Source organism: Mustelus asterias, chromosome 6, assembly GCF_964213995.1.
Source record: "Mustelus asterias chromosome 6, sMusAst1.hap1.1, whole genome shotgun sequence".
Lineage (NCBI taxonomy): Eukaryota > Metazoa > Chordata > Chondrichthyes > Carcharhiniformes > Triakidae > Mustelus > Mustelus asterias.
The window spans coordinates 66,511,394-66,533,193 of record NC_135806.1 but is presented as its reverse complement, the minus strand read 5'-3'; the positions used below and the strand labels follow the sequence as shown (position 1 = coordinate 66,533,193).

General features: G+C 45.5%; 1 protein-coding gene across 1 annotated transcript in view; it reads right to left on the bottom strand.

Annotated features, from left to right (window-relative positions):
• The window catches only part of rasef (RAS and EF-hand domain containing), a 69,050-nt gene that overhangs the window by 18,381 nt on the left and 28,869 nt on the right, over positions 1-21,800 (bottom strand). The window contains exons 5-12 of the mRNA XM_078215400.1: positions 19,876-19,953; positions 17,906-18,021; positions 17,711-17,779; positions 12,251-12,335; positions 6,061-6,152; positions 4,492-4,726; positions 3,737-3,877; positions 937-1,062 (exon numbers count right to left, since the gene is read on the bottom strand). Coding sequence (XP_078071526.1) covers positions 937-1,062; positions 3,737-3,877; positions 4,492-4,726; positions 6,061-6,152; positions 12,251-12,335; positions 17,711-17,779; positions 17,906-18,021; positions 19,876-19,953 — 942 coding nt within the window. The remainder of the gene's footprint in view (positions 1-936; positions 1,063-3,736; positions 3,878-4,491; positions 4,727-6,060; positions 6,153-12,250; positions 12,336-17,710; positions 17,780-17,905; positions 18,022-19,875; positions 19,954-21,800) is intronic.

Below are 21,800 nucleotides of genomic sequence, written 5' to 3'. Positions count from 1 at the left end.
TATGTATTTATTTTCCTCCCTTCTTTTGGCACCACTAGCTGATACTGATCTATATTTTTAACTTCATAGACCTCATTTTGCACAATATGCGAACCTGGGGAGAAGGGGTAGAATTTCCATGAGGATTGTCTCGATATCTGGCCCAAACTTCCATTTTGCGTTTGTTTTAGTGTTTCTGCAGAATCCTTGCCTAAGTTATGGCAGGATAAAGGATCCCAGAGGTATTACTACTGTCAGTGTCTATAGACTATTTAAATCATGGAAAGAGATGAGCATTTGGCTGGGGTAGAAAGAAGGAAAAGAACATTAAATATCACACTAAGGCCTGACTTCCTTTCACCCTACAGTCACTTTCCAGCTGCAATCACCTTAAATTCATGAAAATTGTAGCTATATTTCCCAATCCCTTGCTCAGGAGACAAGAATGTACTCCTGCCTGGCTGATATCAGCCAATTTAACATTGACAACAGATTGATGAGTTCTTCCTGATGTCACCAGGGAATTCAGCACCTTTTTAAATCACTGTTAAGTTTAAGCTTATTTATTAGTGTCATAAGTAAGCTTACATTAACACTGCAATGAAGTTACTGTGAAAATTCCCTAGTCGCCACACTCTGACGCCTGTTCACTGAGGGAGAATTTAGTATGGCCAATGTACCTAACCAGCACCTCTTTCAGACTGAGAGGGGAAACCAGAACACCCAGAGGAAATCCATGCAGACATGGGAAGAACGTGCAGCCTCCACACAGACAGTGACCCAAGCCGGGAATCGAACCTGGGTCCCTGGTCTGTGAGGCAGCAATGCTAACCATTGTGCTAACCACAGTGGCATGGTGTCATTATTTTTTAAAAAGTCCAAATAAGTAAATACAGATCAATACAACAATTTGATATGGAAGTGGAGTTTTGTTTAGAAATGAGTGATAGGCATTACCTGTGGTGAGAATGCAGAGATACAGCGCCTTGATGAAGAGGCTCCAGAATTGCTCCGGCTCTCTACTTGAGAGGGTTTCCAGTCTGGATCCGTGCTTGTACTGTCCTCGTTAAAAGTCACCTCATTCTGGATTTCAGACAAACAAATCACAAATATACTGTAACCCAGAGAGGTAAAGGTAGAAGACTAGCTTCACTCTATCTGACTGATTATCCAGTGCCTGCTTCTAGTCTTTGCAATTTTGTGGCTGGCTATTGACTGTTGAAATGGGAAAACTTACAACTCAAGATTATAAATTAGTCAAATTGTGGAAGTAGTAATCTGCATACATACAGCACCATTCAAACTCCGAGCAGCCCAAAGCACTCCACAACCAATGAGTTTTTTAACCAGTCACTTTTGTAATGTAGGAAACTATGCACACAACAAGGTGCCACAAACAATGAGACAATTTGTGAAATTATTTGAGGGCAAAATATTGATCAGGACACCAGGAGATCTCCACCGCTTTTCCTCAGATAGTGACATGGGATATTTTCCTTGCATTGGACAGAGCAGATGGATCCTCTCTTGTTCAACACTTTATCTTGAAAAAAAAGACAGTACTCTTGACAGGATAGCACTCAAGTCTCAGCCTTGATAACATGTCCAAGTCTTGCAAAGGGGCTTAAGTACTCAATCTTCTGACTCAGAGGTGAAAGTGCTACCATGAGCCAAGACTGACACTGAAAAGCTTTTACATTTAATCCCATTTCAAGTTTTTCAAGCTAGTAATGTGTCAGGTACATACTGAGCGCAGCACTGAGGAATTGCTGCATTCTCACAGGTGCAATTTTTCAGACAAAATATTAAAGATCGTATGTGTCTGCATTTTACTGACGCACATACACACGGTGATTTTCAGCCCACATTCGCCATCAGAGAGAACAGTGACACGGCGGAAAACAGAGGGAATCAGGAAATCTCACAGTGCCAACCTGGCAGTGCCAACTTGTGCCAAGGGGCAGTGCCAGGGGTGGGCTCTCTGGGGAACCACATGGGGGGGGTTTCCCCAATTATGTGTGATGGGAGGACGGGGGGGGAGGGGGGGGAGGGGGGAGAGGGGGAGACGGAGTTAGATAATGCCAAGGCCATTAAGGGAGGAACTTGCAGCCATGGAGAGGGGAGCAGGCAGTGAATGGCGGGGGGGGGGGGATGAGTCCCTGACAAAAGTGCGGTGGCAGGATGGGAGCCACTGATGATTTAGCCATAGGAGGTGTGGGGATGAGAGCCACCAATACCTCCACAGTGGGGGGAGTTTATTTTTAGTGCTGATCAGGGCACTCTTTAGCATCCCAATCCCTGGGGAGCCAGCCTTGCCAGCTCTATCAAACCCTGTCCTGCCCGATTGACCGTGTAAACCCTGCCCATTCATTTTTTCTTCAGAGCTTCAAGATCTGGACTAAAATCTCAACTGTGCTGTTGCAAAGCTGTACATCAGTTTTCAGTCAGAGCCTGACACTCTGAAAAAATGTGGGAAAATTCCACCCATAAGATTCTGCGGCAGCACTCAAAATAGAAGATGATATCCAGTGCTCTGACCAATATTCAACCCATAACTAACACCATCACATGGACTATTGGTTTATTTATCTCACAGTTGTTTGTTTGACCTTGTTAAATGTAGATTGGCTGCTATATTTGACTGCAATGTACTGCCATCATTGATTTACACCCGTGACTCCTCACAAAGAGATCTGAATCTCAATCAACAGCACCCTTTGAAGCAGGAAACAGAGGAGGAAATGCTCCGATATATCACTGAGCAGACAACTATAATGTGGCACTGGTAGAGAATCAGGAGCAGATCTCCAGCTTGTCCTCCAAGCTCAAGAAAGCACATGCTATAGAGAGACTAAGAGAGGAGAGCAAACGGAATATTACACTATAATTGAACTGAACAACACAGGTAGCGTGGAAAATCTTAATACCATCTTGAAATTAGTGCCAACATCAAATTAACCATCAGTACGTTACTCTGCTACTCTATAGCCAGCTTCCAGAGTAAAAAAAGAAAAACACAATAACTTGGGAAAACTGTGCTGTAAACCGTTCAGTTCCATAATATTCTATTTCTAATGTGCGTGACATACTTTCTTAATACTCACAGAAAATGAGGAATAGCAACATAGGAAGAGTAAGCTATTCAGCCACTCGAGCCTGTTCCACCATTTAATTAGATCACCACTGATCTGTACCTCAACTTTATTTACTGACCTTTGTTCCATTTCCCTCAGTACCATTACCTATCAAGAGTTAATTGATCTGAGTCTTGACAGGTTTTGGAAGAGAGGTTTCCAGATTGCCACCACATTTTGATATCAGATATACTTCCTGATTCAACTCCTAAATGGTTTAGTTCCTATTTTAAGATTGTGCCCTTGTTCTGAATTCTCCAATTGGATCTGTATCGACCCAATCAGATTCTTCTAGCATTTTACTGATCGGTCTTCCATTCACTCTTGCAGCTTCTAACTTGAAGGAATACAAACTAAGTTTGTACAGCACGTCAATTCCTCTTTTTCAACTCCAAAAAGTGTATGTTATGTCTTCATACTTCCCAATATTGAACTCCATCAACCATAGTTTTGCCCAATATGTAATTGTTGTTAAAGGAAGTTTGACATCATTTGTTAAATCACCATCAGAAATCAAGTCAGTGATTCAATGACTTGCAATGTAACAATTTCATTTAACTGAAGAAGGAAAATGTAAACACACACAAGTTGACAACCATCGAAAAATTTTTAACAGGCGTTACCTGTGATGAAAATGCAGTGTTACAGCCCTGTGATGAAGAGGCTTCAGAACTGCTCTGGCTCACTGCATGGCTTGGCTTCCACTCCAGAACAGTGCTTGTACTGTCTTGGCTAAAAGCTACTTCATCCCGGATTTCAGGCACCTACGAATAAATCACATATGTACTTTAACCTACAGAGCTAACAATAGGTGGCTAGCATCACTTAATCTCACAGTAATTATTAGTGATTGAACAGTGGCTGATTCTAGGCTCCGCAGCTGTGTCTGGCTGTTCATAGTCGCATTGTGAAGATTTAGAATTCCAATGATTAATTACCTGATCAATCAATGCATTTAATTTCATTCAAGAGATCTCAGCCTCGTGACAATAAATTATTGGTGCTCTTTCAGTTGGAGTAATCCTCCAATTGCCCTTCCTTCTGTCCGTGTGAATAAATTCTGCTTTGATTAGGGAATATTGTGTTCAAAACCAATCTCAATCACAGCAGCTGAACTGCACAAACACAGTAGCATACTCTGTTATTGTATTAACGCAACACTGGTATTTAGCAATCATTTAGGGCCAACATTTAACCACCTTAAAACTGGTCATTCACCTGGTGTATTGTTTTCGATCTGATCAAAAATACAGAATCAAGAGTTCATTTATAACCCATTTCTCCGCAGAAGAAATCATTAATTTTTGTGCAGATCAACAAGTTTAAAGTATACCAAAGATTTCTATTAAAATATCACATTACTCGTATGGATGCTTACGTCTGTGTCTGAAGCATCTTCTCCAAAGGCCTCCTGTGGACAATGTTCCCTTTCAAAATTCTTTTGATGTTTGAATTCACCCTCAGAATCATAATCATTTGAATCTCTCATTGTGGACATGCCACTGTCAAAGCAGCTTTCAGTTAAGCTTTCAACTTCACAGCTGACCCTGCGCATGGGGTCACACAAAGCCAGTGACTCCATGTCTTCATCTAGGTATGAGGATCTGGATGACCTATTGAGAACAATAATCAAAATCAATTATGGTAGTTTGTCTGCGTTTTGAAGTTTAGAGTCAAAGGAATGAGATCTTATACATGAAACCTAACGCGAACCTCTTCAACTGAAGGAATCACTGGAATGTTTATCCTCATGAAACTTTGGACCAGCAGGACACATCTTTTGAGCAACTTGCGAGAGTATAGGTCTTGCAGTGCTGAACTAAATAGATAATAGGAATGCATTCTGCAAACTGGTTCTATTATGGCCAACTGGTGAATGTTTCTATGATGGGCAATACACCATGATAAGGAATCAGATACATTTTTATTTTAAAGTAATTTATAAAATAAAGATATATTAAATGCATTTTAATATTTAGTTAGGGTGTAGACATAGAATCAGTAATTGTGCTAATTAATTGTAATATATAGCAGAGCAGTAATTATATTAATTATAAAACATAGCTGCTTCATACAATTCTAGAAACTTAGGCCTTTAATAGTTAAGAATCAATTGGAACTTTTGTCAATACATGACAAATAACTGTAGGCGTCAGTATTCAATAAGTGTTCTGTGCCTCCCTAATTATAAACATGTTTCTGTTTGCTGGTCATAATATGATTCTTTACTTAGTAGATGGTTTGATTAGTATTTAGCACAATGTCAGTGTACTTGTTACACAACTAGATTTTTAGCACTGGTTCCGTCTACAGGGATTCCTACTTTATTTTTTGAAGTTTGGTCTAGTTCAGAATGGACTTCCAAACCCCATTCTGAACTCACCAGAGTATAGACAGATTACAGTCAACAAGTAGCAAAAAGCTGCCAGTCAATAATTAACACAATGGGGTTGTGGATAAAATAATGATAGAAGCCAAGGAAAGACAGTTCAACAATTCAGGCTTTTTGCTTTACAATAATCAGACTGATCAGTACAGAACTTAAGCCAATCTTGTGAGTTGCACTATATTTACAGTAACTTTTATCTTCCATGGTATCTAATGATTATTTTTCTTAGTAAATGCCTTTCTTCTAACAAAAGAGAATAGTAAGGTGTTACAGTGGATTGAGGCTCCAATACATTATACCAGAGAATTGATAAATGTGGTTTAATGCCAATAAAGAGGTTATGAATTTCAACTACGTATTTATCAGGAGACACCAAGCAGAGCTTACGGGCACCTCACATTGAAAATAGAAGGAAAGAAAATAGTAGCTGTAGCCAAAATAAGGAAAGACTTCACATTGTATAAAGCACAGTTTACAACTTCAGGACATCCTAAAGTGTTTAGCTGGTTCCTAAACAGAAATTGTACTGATTCCGTGATGATGTGCAAAGATACTCACCTGTCATATACTGGAATCTGAGGAGACTGGCACCCACAGAGCTTTGGGCTGCTTCTGAACATGGCATTTCCTGGCGAGGGATTTGCTGCACGCTGCAATATTGTGGAAAATTCTGATTATTTGTACATAAAAGTACTTGCATGTGAAAGTCCTGTGTTCATTCTTCAGACAATTGTTAGTTGGAGGACTTCGGATAGTCGCGGTTTATTACACTGTTTCAGTTCATGGTCTCGAGTTCAAACATATCCCTTTCTAATGCCTGTAAAGACTTAAGTGCATTTTTGCTACCTCAAATCTATTCAAAATTAGTACAAGCTCTCTGTACAAAATACTATGGTACCACAGTATTATTAGCACCAAATTGGGAGTTTAATTACAAATTACCAACCTGTTAGCTAACATACAAAACAAAGTTTCACGTGCATGGCGTGACTCTGCGTAAGTTGGGACCAAAAATGAATTAGTTTATATAAATATTCAATCTCGTCTGGATGATTTAAAATGACTAACGCCCAACAGAGTACATTTAAACTGTTGTCACTGTTGTTCACAACAATGTCATAAAACAGCAAAATGAAATAAATGACAGCTAATGTGTTTTGGTGGTATTGGCTGGGAGATATATTTAGAAAAACAAAGGCAGTTTAAGGGAGTTATATTTGTATTGGTAAACATTAGAAATAAGTTATAGTTTTAAGTGTGTGTGGTGAACCATCGTTGGTTACCACTGTGGGTTATTCCTATGTTACTGTTGGGTTAGGGTGTTGCCACTGTGGGGGTTGTCTCATGTTGTTGGGTTAGGGTGTTTACCTGTGGTAGATGTTGTTATGGCACATCCCGGTCGGGCCCCGCCTCCTGGGGAGAGGTATAAGACCCTCTGCTCAGGCGGGACCCCTCCAGTCTGAATTGGTGTACTCGTGTTAGTTAGTTCCATTGTTTGCTAATAAAAGCCTTCAATAGCTGAAGCCTTGTACCTCGTGCTTGATTGTCGCGCATCAATTTTATTAGCAAACATAAAACTCTCGACAGTAAAGGGAGTATGGAACAAATACTAAAACCAGAGCGTCTGACGCTGGACCCATGTGCGGTCGGTGCCGCTAACACCTTCGACCACTGGTGGAAGTGTTTCGAAGACTACCTGGCAGCCTCTGCAGCTGTTACTACAGACGACGACAAACTCCAGGTCCTCCACGCGAGGGTAAGCGACACGGTCTATCTTGCGATTCGTGCGGCCACCACTTACCCGAGGGCCATCGAGCTCTTGAAGAAACGATACACGAGACCACCCAACGAGATCCACGCTCGTTACCTCCTCGCTACACGACGTCGGCAGTCGGGCGAAACCATGGAGGACTACGCCAATGAGCTCTTGCAGCTTGCCAGGGGCTGCGACTGCAAAGATGTGTCGGCAGAGCAATATATGTACGACCTCGCCCGAGATGCGTTCGTAGCAGGGGTAGGGTCCTCGTACATTCGGCTTAAGCTATTAGAGAAAGGGAACCTCAACTTGACCCAAGCGATGGAGATGGCTGAGATGCTGGAGGCAGCGTCGAAAAGCTTGGCTCTGTACCCCGAAGACCACGTGGAGACAACGTGGCAGGAGCAAGCACAAATCCCTCCTCGCCCCACGGGCTCGCGCTCCCATATCGATCCGACGGCGGCGGCAGCTCCAGGCGGCCAGCGATGCTATTTTTGCGGCGGAGCCAAGCATCCACAGCAACAGTGTCCTGCAAAAACGGCGATCTGCAGTCAGTGTGGTAAAAAGGGGCACTATGCTAAAGTTTGCAAGTCGAAGCCCAAAAACGGCAGTGCAGCCTGTGACCCTCCAGAGCGGAGACAATCTCCTTCGGCGTCGCAGTACCCACGAGGTCCGACCACGTGCGAACCCAGGACGACGCCATTGTGGCTGACGGAGGAGGAGAAAGACCACCAGGATTCGCTACGCTTGGCGCCCTCACCCACGTGCGATTCATGGGGGCGGCCATCATGGTCAACGACGACTAGGAGCGACCAGCAGGGGTCCTCAGTATCAACCTCGGCTGCATGCAGTGACGCCCAGGGGCCAACGGTGGCGTCGATCTCTCTGGACCAGACAAAGCATCACAGGCTTGACAATTCCATGATGAACATCAAGGTAAATGGTCGTACTGTGTATTGTCTGTTTGACAGTGGGAGCACCGAGAGTTTTATTCACCCTGACACTGCAAAAAGGTGTGGACTCCGGGTTCTACCTGCCAAACAGACAATTTCCATGGCATCACGGTCCCGGTCTGTACCGATCCAAGGACGTTGTATGGTAACCCTAGAGGTGCAGGGCACAATGTACAAGCGATACAGGCTCCTTGTGTTACCGCACCTTTGTGCGCCAATTCTCCTCGGACTAAACTTTATGGTCCACATGAAGAGTGTGATCCTACAGTACGGTGGGCCACTCCCTTCACTGGCAGTAGGGAATCAGCCGCAGCCTCCAAATTGCCCAAAGCGCCCTGCATGCAATCTCTCCACACTAAAAATCACCACACCTTCTTTATTTAAGAATCTGGTACCAGGCTGCAAGCCCATCGCTACTAAGAGTAGGCGTTACAGCGCTGAAGACCGGATCTTTATCAGATCTGAGGTTCAGCGGCTCCTCAAAGAAGGGATCATACAGGCCAGTGCTAGTCCGTGGAGAGCGCAGGTCGTGGTGGTTAAAAGCGGGAACAAACCTCGGATGGTCATCGACTACAGTCAGACCATTAACCGTTATACGCAGCTGGATGCGTATCCTCTCCCGCGCATATCTGATATGGTCAATCAGATTGCGCAGTACCGGGTGTTCTCTACCATAGACCTTAAGTCCGCCTACCATCAACTCCCCATCTGCCCAGAGGACCGACAATACACGGCTTTTGAGGCGGATGGTCGTCTATACCAGTTTCTTAGGGTTCCATTTGGTGTCACCAATGGGGTCTCGGTCTTCCTGCGTGCTATGGACCGAATGGTGGACCAGAACGGGTTGCGGGCTACCTTCCCGTACCTGGATAACGTCACCATCTGCGGCCATGACCAGCAGGACCATGACACGAATCTCCAAAACTTTCTGCGCACTGCATCTCGCCTGAATCTGACCTATAACAGGGAGAAGTGCGTATTCCGTACGCGCAGGTTAGCTATCCTTGGATACGTGGTGGAAAACGGGGTCATCGGCCCTGATCCAGACCGTATGCGCCCCCTTACTGAACTTCCCTTGCCCGCTAGCACAAAAGCACTGAGGAGATGCCTCGGCTTCTTTTCGTATTATGCGCAGTGGGTCCCCAACTACGCGGACAAAGCCCGTCCGCTCATCAAGTCCACGACCTTCCCACTCACGCCGGAGGCCCAATTGGCCTTCAAGGCTTTGAAAAGCGACATTGCAAAAGCCACGATGCACGCGGTGGATGAATCCATCCCTTTTCAGGTGGAAAGTGATGCATCTGATTTCGCCCTGGCCGCCACACTAAACCAGGCAGGCAGGCCCGTCGCGTTTTTTTCCCGCACCCTTCAAGGCCCCGAAATTCGGCACTCAGCGGTGGAGAAGGAGGCTCAGGCCATTGTGGAGGCCATCAGACACTGGCGCCATTACCTGGCGGGGAAGCGGTTCACCCTGATCACGGATCAACGATCCGTGGCGTTTATGTTCAGTAACACGCAGAGGGGCAAGATCAAGAATGATAAGATCTTGCGGTGGAGAATTGAGCTCTCCACCTATAATTACGATATTATGTATCGTCCAGGGAAGCTCAATGAGCCCTCGGATGCCCTCTCGCGCGGAACATGCGCCATCATGCAGGAGGACCGCTTGAAGGCCCTCCACAATGACCTGTGCCATCCTGGAGTCACCCGACTCTACCACTTCATAAAAGCCCGCAACCTGCCCTACTCGGTGGAGGATGTCAGGTCAGTAACAAGAAGCTGTCGGATTTGCGCGGAATGCAAACCGCACTTTTATCGACCGGACCGGGCACAATTGGTCAAGGCCACTCGCCCCTTCGAGAGGCTGAGTGTGGATTTTAAGGGCCCCCTTCCCTCAACGGACCAGAATGTCTATTTTCTCAATATAATAGATGAATACTCCCGGTTCCCGTTTGTTGTCCCCTGTGCGGACACGTCGACTGCCACAGTGATTAAGGCATTCAGTGATCTTTTTACCCTGTTCGGGTACCCCTGCTACATACATAGCGACAGGGGCTCGTCGTTCATGAGTAACGACTTGAGGCAATTCCTGCTCTCATACGGGATTGCCTCTAGTAGAACCACGAGCTACAACCCTAGGGGTAACGGACAGGTGGAGAGGGAGAATGCTACAGTCTGGAAGGCTGTCCTACTGGCGCTGAAATCCAGGGGCCTTCCAGTCTCCCGTTGGCAGGAGGTCCTTCCAAATGCGCTTCATACCATTCGCTCCCTCCTGTGTACGGCAACCAATGCTACTCCCCACGAGAGGATGTTCTCATTCCCTCGGAAGTCGTCCTCGGGGATTTCCTTACCAGCCTGGTTGACATACCCAGGACCCGTCCTTCTGCGGCGACATGTGAGGGCCCGCAAGTCCGACCCCTTGGTCGAACCGGTCCAACTCCTCCACGCCAACCCTCAGTATGCCTATGTGGCATATCCTGATGGGCGAGAGGACACAGTCTCGATTCGAGACCTGGCGCCCGCAGGGGACGTAGCAACTCCTGTCGCTCCCATACCCCCTGTCACGAATCCCCTATCACTTATTTCTTCCCCAGACGTGGCGCGGTCAGCACCGGGACCAGTGCATAACAGTTATACTCCCATGTACAGCTTGCCTGAGACTCGGAGATCGGCGCCACCACAGAAGGTTCCAGGATCCCCTGCACCATCGCCTCACCAGGGTCAACCGGCCCGGGAGTCCTCAAGGGGACAGCCGGACGCTGTTTTGGAGAGAACGCCACCGCAAGCACCTGCTCCGGTGTCGCAACCGGTGTTGAGGAGATCACAGCGACGGTGCGGTCCTCCAGACCGTCTGGACTTGTGAATTTTGTATATATGTGACCTGTTTTCGCACCCCGCCGGCCTTTGTTTTTAAAGGAGGGGTGAATGTGGTGAACCATCGTTGGTTACCACTGTGGGTTATTCCTATGTTACTGTTGGGTTAGGGTGTTGCCACTGTGGGGGTTGTATAATGTTGTTGGGTTCGGGTGTTTACCTGTGGTAGATGTTGTTATGGCACATCCCGGTCGGGCCCCGCCTCCTGGGGAGAGGTATAAGACCCTCTGCTCAGGCGGGACCCCTCCAGTCTGAATTGGTGTACTCATAGAAATCATAGAATCATAGAAACCCTACAGTGCAGAAGGAGGCCATTCGGCCCATCGAGTCTGCACCGACCACAATCCCACCCAGGCTCTACCCCCACATATTTACCCGCTAATCCCTCTAACCTACACATCTCAGGACTCTAAGGGGCAATTTTTAACCTGGCCAATCAACCTAACTCGCACATCTTTGGACTGTGGGAGGAAACCGGAGCACCCGGAGGAAACCCACGCAGACACGAGGAGAATGTGCAAACTCCACACAGACAGTGACCCGAGCCGGGAATCGAACTCGGGACCTTGGAGCTGTGAAGCAGCAGTGCTAACCACTGTGCTACCGTGCCGCCCTCGTGTTAGTTAGTTCCATTGTTTGCTAATAAAAGCCTTCAATAGCTGAAGCCTTGTACCTCATGCTTGATTGTCGCGCATCAGTGTGTTTAATTTAATGTTTATGTGGAAGGAAGGGTAAAACCTATAGTTAGATTCATGCTGGACAAAGTGTTTGTATGTGTGGAGGTTGTTTAAGTTCCAACTGTGTTTCTATTGTGCTTAGTGTGAAGAATAAATAGAAGTATGAAAGAGTTGATTAACAACTGGAGGCCCTTTTAAGGGTAAAAGCTTTTTAAGTTTTAGCTGTAGCTGGATACATATCAAGTCTGGGAGTAAGATTTGGAAGCGAAATTTGTCACCCCGAAACAGGCTGCCTGCTCACCTCTCTCAAATACAAGAGATATAAGTTGACACCAACCAAACTAAACTAAGATGTGTAAAAGCAGGCTTATACTTAAAGATAAGTACTTAGCTTTTCAACAAATAAACATAATAGATTCAGTTAATAAGGGAGTATGCTTCACATTATAAACATACAAATCAATACCACATTTTAGTTGAACACTCACCAAAGACCTGTTATATTTACTGAAACTATTTTCGAGGGCAGATCGCAGGCCATCATTGCTGTCATGAAGCTTTCTGTTAGCTGACCTGTAAAAGTACGAAAACATTGTCCGTGGGTTACAAAAAATCTGATTCCTTTATGAAAGGTGTAACATTATGTTCCAAGACAGTTAGAAAAACTCAAGCTCTTTGCCTTGTATTTTGGTAATCAGGCAGAACCAACATGGTTTGTCAAAGAGAAATCATGGTTAACCAGTTTATTGGAATTCTTTGAAGAAGTCATGTGTTGTGGATAACGTGGAACAGTGGATGCACTGCATTTAGATTTCCAGAAGGCATTTGATAAGGTGCCACATCAAAGGTTATTGTGGAAAATAGAAGCTCACGATGTAGGGGGTAACATGTTGGCATGAATGGAAGATTGGCTAGTTAATAGGAAACAGAGAGTAAGCACAAATGGTTCGTTCCTAGCTGGCAGGATGTAACGAGGGATGTGTCACAGAAATCAGTGCTGTGGCCTCAACTTTTTACAATTTATATAAATGGCTTAGATGGAAGGACCAGAGGCATGGTAACTTGCTGATGCCACAAACAGGCAGGAAAATGAATTGTGTAAAAGGACATAAGGAGGCTACAAAAGGAGAGAATAGAATCACTACAATGCAGAAGGAGGCCATTTGGCCCATCCAAACTGCACTGACAACAATCCCACCCAGACCCTATATATCCCCATAACCCTCCACGTATTTACCATGCCAATCCTCCTGAGACTAAGGGGCAATTTACCATGGCCGATCAACCTAACCCGCACATCTTTGGACTGTGGGAAGAAACCGGAGCACCCGGAGGAAACCGACACCGACACAGGGAGAACATGCAAACTCCACGCAGACAGTCACCCGAGACCAAAATTAAATCCGGGTCCCTGGTGCTGTGAGGCAGCAGTGTTAACCACTGTGCCACCGTGCCCTATAGATAGGTTAAGAGAATGGGCAAAGATCTGGCAAATGGAGTATAATGTGGGGAAATGTAAAATTGCTCATTTTGGCTGGAAGAATAAAACAGCATATTGCAGACAGATTGCAGAGCTTTAAGCTTCAGAGAGATCTGGGTGTCCTAGTACATGAATCACAAAAGGTAGTCAGTAGGTACAGCAAGCAAGTAGGAAAGCCAATAGAATGTTATTGTTTATTGCGAGGGGAATTTAATATGAAAGCAGGTAGGTTATGTTTCAGTTGTACAGGGATTGGCGAGATCACGCTAGGAGTGTGCAGTACTGGTCTCCTTATTTAAGGAATGATGTAAATGCATTGGAACCAGTTCAGAGAAAGTTTCCTAATCTAATAATAGGAATGGGCAAGATATCTAATGAGGAAAGACTGGAGAGGCCAGGATGTATCTGTTGAAGATTAAAAGAGTAAGAGGCAACTTGATTGAAACATAAGAGGGGGGATTTTCCCAAAGAAATTCTAAGTGTCAAATTCATGTAAAAACTGGAGTAACTCCCGCTGGTTTTTCAGCGGGATTTTCAAAATGAATCTCCACTCTCTGCATTGCAGAGTGCTCTCGTGTGAATCTAATAAAATATCCAGGGGTGAGGCCTATTCCCACAGGAGGGGCCGGCAGCAAAGTGTTGAGCAGGCCACTGCACATGCGCCCATCTGTCAGAGCGGAGATCAGCGCTTGCATAGTAGCCCCGCAATGCCAGCCTCCCAATCACTCGTCAGCCCAATGCCGTGCGACCTTCCCCCACCACCCGATTGCTGGCCTCTCGGACGTGTCCGGGTCAGCCTCGCCCACTCTCCCCGCCATAGCCTACTTCGATCTCCCCCCCCCCCCCCCCCCCCCCACGCACCCCCCCCCCCCCACGCACCCCCTGCAGTCCCGACACCCCCCCCCGGCAGGCCAACACCCTCTCCCCCCACCCGATGGCCAGCCCCAATCATTGGCTGCCTTCCCTTTGTCACCTCCGACTGCAGTGGCAGCGTGACCCCCACCCCCACCAATCACCCCCCAGAGACCCTGCCTGACATTAGGCTCCGCCCCTTTGGCATTGCCCAATGCCTGGTAGGCAGTGCCAAGGTGCCCCTTGGGCATTGTCACTTTGCCCCTTGGGCCGTGCCAGGGGACTAAGTTGGCAATGCCTAGATGGCACCTCCCCTTACCCCTAACCTCCTGGGGGGCCACGATTACCCCCCCTTCACTCCAGTGGAGTCAGACTGCCAGCTCCCCGAAAGTGGGGAGCTATTGTAAACCCTGCTGGAGTGAAACACTCCTGGCGGGGGCAAGAGAGGCTGGCAGGCCCAGAGACTTCAGTCCTGGGCCTGCTAATTACATATTAATTCTAATTTAAATCATTTATACAGCTCCATGCAGATTTCTGGTACGGAGCTCACAGTACCAGAAATCTAGTGGCCGGAGACTCGCAGAGGCTAAACGGCCTCTGCTCGAGTCTCCCAGCTGGGAGAATCGCCCCCAAGATCCTGGGTGGACTTGACAAGGTGGATGCAGGAAAGATGTGCCCTGTTGTGGGGAAATGTAGAACTAGGATCACTGTTTAAAAATAATCGCACAGTAAGAAGTCTCACAACATCAGGTTAAAGTCCAACAGGTTTATTTGGTAGCACGAGCTTTCAGAGTGTCGCTCCTTCTTTAGGTGAATGAAGAGTTGTGTTCACAAACAGGGCATACACAGATACAGACTCAATTTACAAGATAATGATTGGAATGTGAGTCTTTACAGGTAATCAAGTCTTAAAGGTACAGACAATGTGAGTGGAGAGAGCGTTAAGCACAAGTTAAAGAGATGTGTATTGTCTCCAGCCAAGACAATTAATGAGATTTTGCAAGCCCAGGCAAGTCGTGGGTTACAGATAGTGAGACATGAACCCAAGATCCCGGTTGAAGCCGTCCTCATGTGTGCGGAACTTGGCTATCAGTTTTTTCTCGGCGATTCTGCGTTGTCATGTGTCGTGAAGGTCGCCTTGGAGAACGCTTACCTGAAAATCAGAGGCTGAATGCCCGTGACTGCTGAAGTGCTCCCCCACATGAAGAGAACACTCCTGCCTGGTGATTGTTGAGTGGTGTTCATTCATCTGTTGTCGTAGCATCTGCATGGTCTCGCCAATGAACCATGCCTCGGGACATCCTTTCCTTCAGCGTATCAGGTAGACAACGTTGGCTGAGTCGCAAGGGTATGTACCATGTACTTGGTGGATGGTGTTCTCACATGAGATGATGCCATCCGTGTCGATGATCCGGCACATCTTGCAGAGATTGCTGTGGCAGGGTTGTGTGGTGTCGTGGTCACTGTTCTCCTGAAGGCTGGGTCACCCATTTCAGACAGAGGTAAGATTACATCTTTTCTTTCAGAGGTTGGGGAGCCTTTGGAACTCTTGTCCTCAAAAGGCAGTGGAAGCAGCGGGAGATGACGTGCCATTCGCCTGTGGTGGCATTCTCTGGTACATGCACACGCACACACACATGCGAAATGGAAAACACAAACAGAATAACCATGGGCCTTCTGTTCACCTCCCCACTGCCCCACCTTCTCTCATTCCTAACCTTGTCTTTATGTTATTAAAGAACAAAGAACATTGCAGCGCAGGAACAGGTCCTCAGCCCTCCAATCCTCCAAGAGGTGGTGGTGGAAGCAGGCACATTAACAACATTTAAGAGGCATCTGAATGGGTACATGAATAGGGAGGAAAGAGAGAGACTTACGGACCGAGTAAGGGCAGAAGATTTTTTTTAAAGTTTAGTTAGGACATCGTGATTGGCACAGGCTTGGAGGGCTGAGGACCTGTTCCTGCGCTGTACTTTTCTTTGTTCTTTAATAACATAAAGACAAGGTTAGGAATGAGAGAAGGTGGGGCAGTGGGAGGTGAGCAGAAGGCCCATGGTTATTCTGTTTGCATTTTCCATTTCACGTGTGTGTGCGCGTGTGCATGTACCAGAGAATCCCAGCACAGGCAAATGGCACGTCACCTCCCACTGCTTCCACTGCCTTTTGAGGACAGGAATTCCAAAGACTCCCCAACCTCTGAAAAAAAAATGTAATCTCATCTCTGTCTGAAATGGATGACCTATTATTTTTAATAAGAAGTCACACAACACCAGGTTAAAGTCCAACAGGTTTATTTGGTAGCACAAGCCACAAGCTTTTGGAGCACTGCTCCGAAAGCTTGTGCTACCAAAGAAACCTTTGGACTTTAACCTGGTGCTGTGTGACTTCTTATTGTGCTTACCCCAGTCAAACACCGGCATCTCCACATCATGGTTATTATGTTTAAACAGTGATCCTAGTTCTACATTCCCCCACAAGAGGGCACATCCTTTCTGCATCCACCTTGTCAAGACCACTCAGGATCTTGGGGGCGATTCTCCCAGCCGGGAGACTCGAGCAGAGGCCGTTTAGCCTCCCCGAGTCTCCGGCCACTGGATTTCTGGTGCCGTCAGCTCCGCACCAGAAACCTGCATGGAGCTGTATGTGAACTCCCCAGAGGGCAAAACCACACCCCAATTCCACTGTAGCGGACTCATAGGAGAAACCTGATGAACAGCCAAGCTGACATGCTTTGTACACTCGTTAGAAATATGGAGGCTGTATCATGTTGGAAGGCATTGTGCCAAGTTTGGAGTCCACTCTTTCCACCAAGGAAGTGGTGGATAATTCCATGACAGTTCCAGCAGGCCCACCTGTGATGAAGCATCTGGTGGCTGTTGTCACACACTGTAGCACAAGTGAAAGCATCCCAATTGCTCAGTGCTGCAGTGGAAGGTGAGAGAGGCCATGAGATGCCTGGCTCCTCCCATGCAGGCATAGACAGCTGCCAAATGTGGTGTCAATCTCATTGCTCAGCAGAACGTACAAGCTCCCACAGCAGCTTGGCAGTTTTCCAGCAGATCTCGAGGACTGCTGAGTTTGGAGCGGCTTGAGCATCATGGAATGTGAGCCTGTTGTCCCCTGTCAGGATGAGCACATTCTAGCTCCCACCATTGTCACTCCACCAGTGCTGGTCTCTAAACCAGCCAGCAGTCTGCTACCTCAGTGCTTAGTTGAAGCATTGTCCAGAGCTGCTCCAGGATGTCCTCAAGGGCCACTTGCTGTCTTGGCCAATAAACGTCAACAGCCCCGCACTATCCTGGTGTTTCATCAGGTCATTGAGTCATGTCATAATAACACACCTTCTACAACTTTGAGCGCACAAGGGACATGTGTATATGCCACTCCAGTTGGCTCAAGCTGTGTGAACATTAATCAGCAGCATTTTCCACTCCATATCCACAAGTAGATCTGTGTAGTGCTACTGTGTCCACTATCCCTTTGAGTAAACACACCAGGTTGTGAAATGTAAGCTGGCGATTTTAAAGAGGCTCAAAATATTCAGAAACAACACAGACAACTGAACGGGTTTATCCACCTGAAGTGTTATTGAGAAACTTCAATAAACGATACTTACTGAAGCATTTCAATCTGCCGCACTAGGCTGTCCCTATCATCTGTATACTCTTGGACCATGTCATGATTCCTGCAATCGAAATAAAATTGGAGACAGGAATAAAAATACATTATTTCACACAAGGGTTTGTGCAGCAACTATAGTTGCACTTTAATTTGAGGTCCTAGCGCAATTAGTTATTTCAATTTATTTTACCGTTCTAAATTCAAACTCTGATCTGCGTAATCACTTTTCAAAGTATCTATTTCACTCTGCAGCAGCATTGTGTTAGTTTGAGCTTCAAGTAGTTCTTTCCTCAGTTTATCATTTTCCTATAAATGATCACAAAAAACAAGCATTAACATTTCTTGACTGAATTCAGCTTGCAAGCCTCAATGCCCTCGCTCATAAGGTGCACTTTTAGACTATTTTAAATGGATAACTGACATTATAACAAGGTGGAATAATGCATCACATCATCATCCTAAACACATTACAGGCACAATATCTGAAGGAGATAACATACGTAGATCAGGTATTACTCCCAGAAGGAAGGAGAAAATGAAGGGATCAACCATCAGAAGATAACTTTGTGCCATTTTTGCTCTATCCATACTATTGTACTGTTCAGGGGAGACTGTGGCATAATGGTAATATCTTTGGACATAGCAACCCAGAGATCCAGGTTAATGCTCTAGGGACATGGGTTCAAATCCCACCATGGCAGCTGGTGGAATTTAAATTCAATTAATAAATCTGGAATATAAAGCTAGTCTCAGGAATGGTGACCATGACAACTATCGTTGTGAAAACACCTCTAATTCACTAATGTCCTGAGAACAAGCTACCAAATCACCTTGGCCACAGATAGTGCATAGTGGGCGAATGAAGAGACTATAAATGGATCTTGCAAGTTTGATCTTGCCAATTTTTCGCTTTTCCTTCCATTCCTTAAGATGCTCTCTCCTTCCTGGGGTAAGCTGCACAGAAATTCACTACAAGCCTTGACTGAAAGTTGTTGGCTATGCAACCATAGGTAGCACCACACTAAAGCTCGATTTTGTCCTCAACCAACATCCACACATGCATACTCCCAGAGGAGGTTGGGGGATAGCAATCAGGGGTGGGAAGCCTGGCTGACATTTTACCTTTCCTGAACCATGGGGTACTGAGACTAATTTTAATATGTCCATTCTTAACACAGCAGTAACTGGGAAATGTACCTGGGACATTCTCACATTCAATTGTTCACTGGATAATGTCATCATGTCATTGAAGGAAGTGATTTTTTAAAAAAAGCTTTTTCTCAGAAATCCTCGAACATGCGTTTGTGCACAATGTAAGGATGGCTGATTTTGGAACAGCTGCCTTTAAATATGGACAGCTGGAGTGAATGCAGGTTAGGCTTTGTGATGTAGCACTGCTAGTACAGAATGTCACACAGCAAATTCAATAAATGGATTTTAAAAATCCTGCAACCCATGAATCTCTACACCTCAATGAAGCAACTGTATCACTGGGGCAAGAGAGCTAAAACAGTGTGATAGCTGTCCACAAAACTAAAAGTTCCACATTCACTTTGTGTAGAACAGTTTACTATCCCAGTATATACAATATCGCAGAAAAATACCAAAGGCAGTAAATTAATGATATTGAATCACATGTCATACAATCATGTATCTGAAAGATTCAGGACTTTGCGTATTCATAAGATTGAAAATGGTATTGCACAATCCAAGCGATTCACATACCATGCTTGTAAATTCTTCAAGTTTCTTTGCATTAATTAGAAAGCTACAGTTTTTTTATAAATCTACTGCTGTGCTATAACCAAGAGAGCAATTTTAACAGAATCAGCATAGCAGGAAACAGTAGGATTGGTTCAGTTATTTTTCTCCACCCTGTTGAAGTTTATCTTCCACTGACTTCAACAGAAAATAAAATTAGGCAAAGTGTAAAATAAGTGGCCAATCCCATTCCACTCATCAGACACAGGTTAGGTGAGGTACAGAAGCATCTGATTAATGTATCAGAAAGATTCGGAAAGGCACACAAGAGTTGTGTCATGAAATTTATTCAGAAATATGTTGGAAATATCCTATGTTGCAGAACCGGATTCATCTCGACCTACTGAATGTTGCCCGAGACTCAGTAATAACCCAGTGTGCAGAAACATGCTTTCTTACCAAAGTAAATTCATTGATTTTTCTTTTCAGTCCAATGCTCTCCTCCTTTGGGCTAAAGGATCTGTATTGTTCTTCTAACTGCAAGAGGAAAATAATGTGTTTCTAGTTTTTCCACACCGAATGAAAGCAAATCAGAAAGATTATTTTTCCACAACTTTCACAATGATTCATATATAACTTTAAGTAACCACCAAAGCTGTGAGGCAAATTGAAGACTTTACTCAAAGGCCATTTCTACACTCACCTTCCCTCTCCTAGATCAGGGTGCTAGTCGAGTGTACGGTTCTTAAATGAGTGGCAGTTGACCTGAAACTGCCTGGAATTGGGGAATCATGTCAGCGGTATATGCCCACCGTGCAGTGCAGACCGGCTCTCTGGCCTGCCTTCAGAGTTGGAGCAGCTGCAGGCTGGTGGTGGCTACCAACATTTTTTTTATTCATTCGCGGGACGTGGGCATCGATGGCTAAGCCAGCATTTATCGCCTATCCCTAATTGCCCTTGAAGGTGGTGATGAGCTGCTTTCTTGAACTGTTGCAGGTGTAGGTTCATCCACAGTGCTGTTAAGCAGGGAGTTCCAGGATTTTGCCCCAGTGGCAGTGAAAAAACAGTGGTAGTTTCAAGTCAGGATGGTGTGAGGCTTGGAAGAGAACTTTCCAATTCCAGGGCCATGCTTAAAAGTTTAAAAATGGCAGCCAGAAGGAGACAGATTTTCAACATATTGGGGGATGTAAAATGATGCTGTAGATCATCTGTCTGTTATTCAAACTGTTTATTTTAATTTCCATTATACTCAATGCTTTAGGTCTATGCACTTCATTCCCCAACTCTGGAGAAGTCCCAGGACACATGAGCTGGGTTGTCATTTATGGGTCATGATCCCAATGTTGGGATAACTTCTAAGCCCCAGTCCTCATGACAATGGCGTGACAAGCACATCGTGAAAGGCCAATTAACGGCCAGAAAGATGCACTCACCATTAATTATTGATGGCAGGCAGACTCCAGAAGTTAGAGGATCAACAGGAAGCCCTCCAGTAGTGAGGGCAGCAGCAGCCTTCCATTGCAGATAAAGGAGGGAAAGAGCGCCTCAAAAATATTTCCAAACTCTTTCAAAAAGAAAGTGCTGTAGCTTCTAGACCACCATGGGGCGAGACCACAACTGACTCTCCAAGTGTGTCATGCTCCAACACCACAGAGAGCCAGCAGACAGCGTGGAATTCATCAGCTTTTGATTGGCCTTCTAATTATGCTAACAAGCTACTCCCCACTTGCAGCTGGATGGTTGTCATCCCACACAACTTGCCTTCTTAACCATTGCCCCAAGACAGGAAGATTCCAGCAAACTGGCAAACCGGATGATGTTGGGAAATTCCAGGTCCAGTGGCTTCTACCCCCGCCTCTGGCCAGCTTCCAAAATCCAGCTCCTAGTGTCTCCACTCCTTTGCTGAGGATGGGATTCATATTTGAATCTGCACATGAGAACATTCCCATCCCATCATGAGATAGAAGCTGTTACAGGGTATATCAGATCACAAGCACAGCATGGCATTAGGAACTTTGAAAATAGAGGATACCCTCAAGCTTCATCTCCAACTTCACCTTTTATGAACTCATAGCCTCTATTTGTAAAGAGGATAAGAGGTAAACATGTTTGCAGTTTAGATTATGGTATGCTCAACCTCATGTGGCACCACAGACTCAATGTCCACTTGGCCTGAATTTTCATCGAGGAGACAGGAATTAGGATTCAGTAAATTTCCAAATTTCGTGATTCTATCTCTGATTTGCATTTTCATCTCAGGGAGGTGGGCTCAGGCTGGAGTCAGACCTTCTGTAGGAATGGAAGCAGACTAATTGTGCGAGGGGCATTCGCTGAGACACTGTATCAGTTCTCTACATTGTTGGTAGGTCTCCCCTCTTCATCCT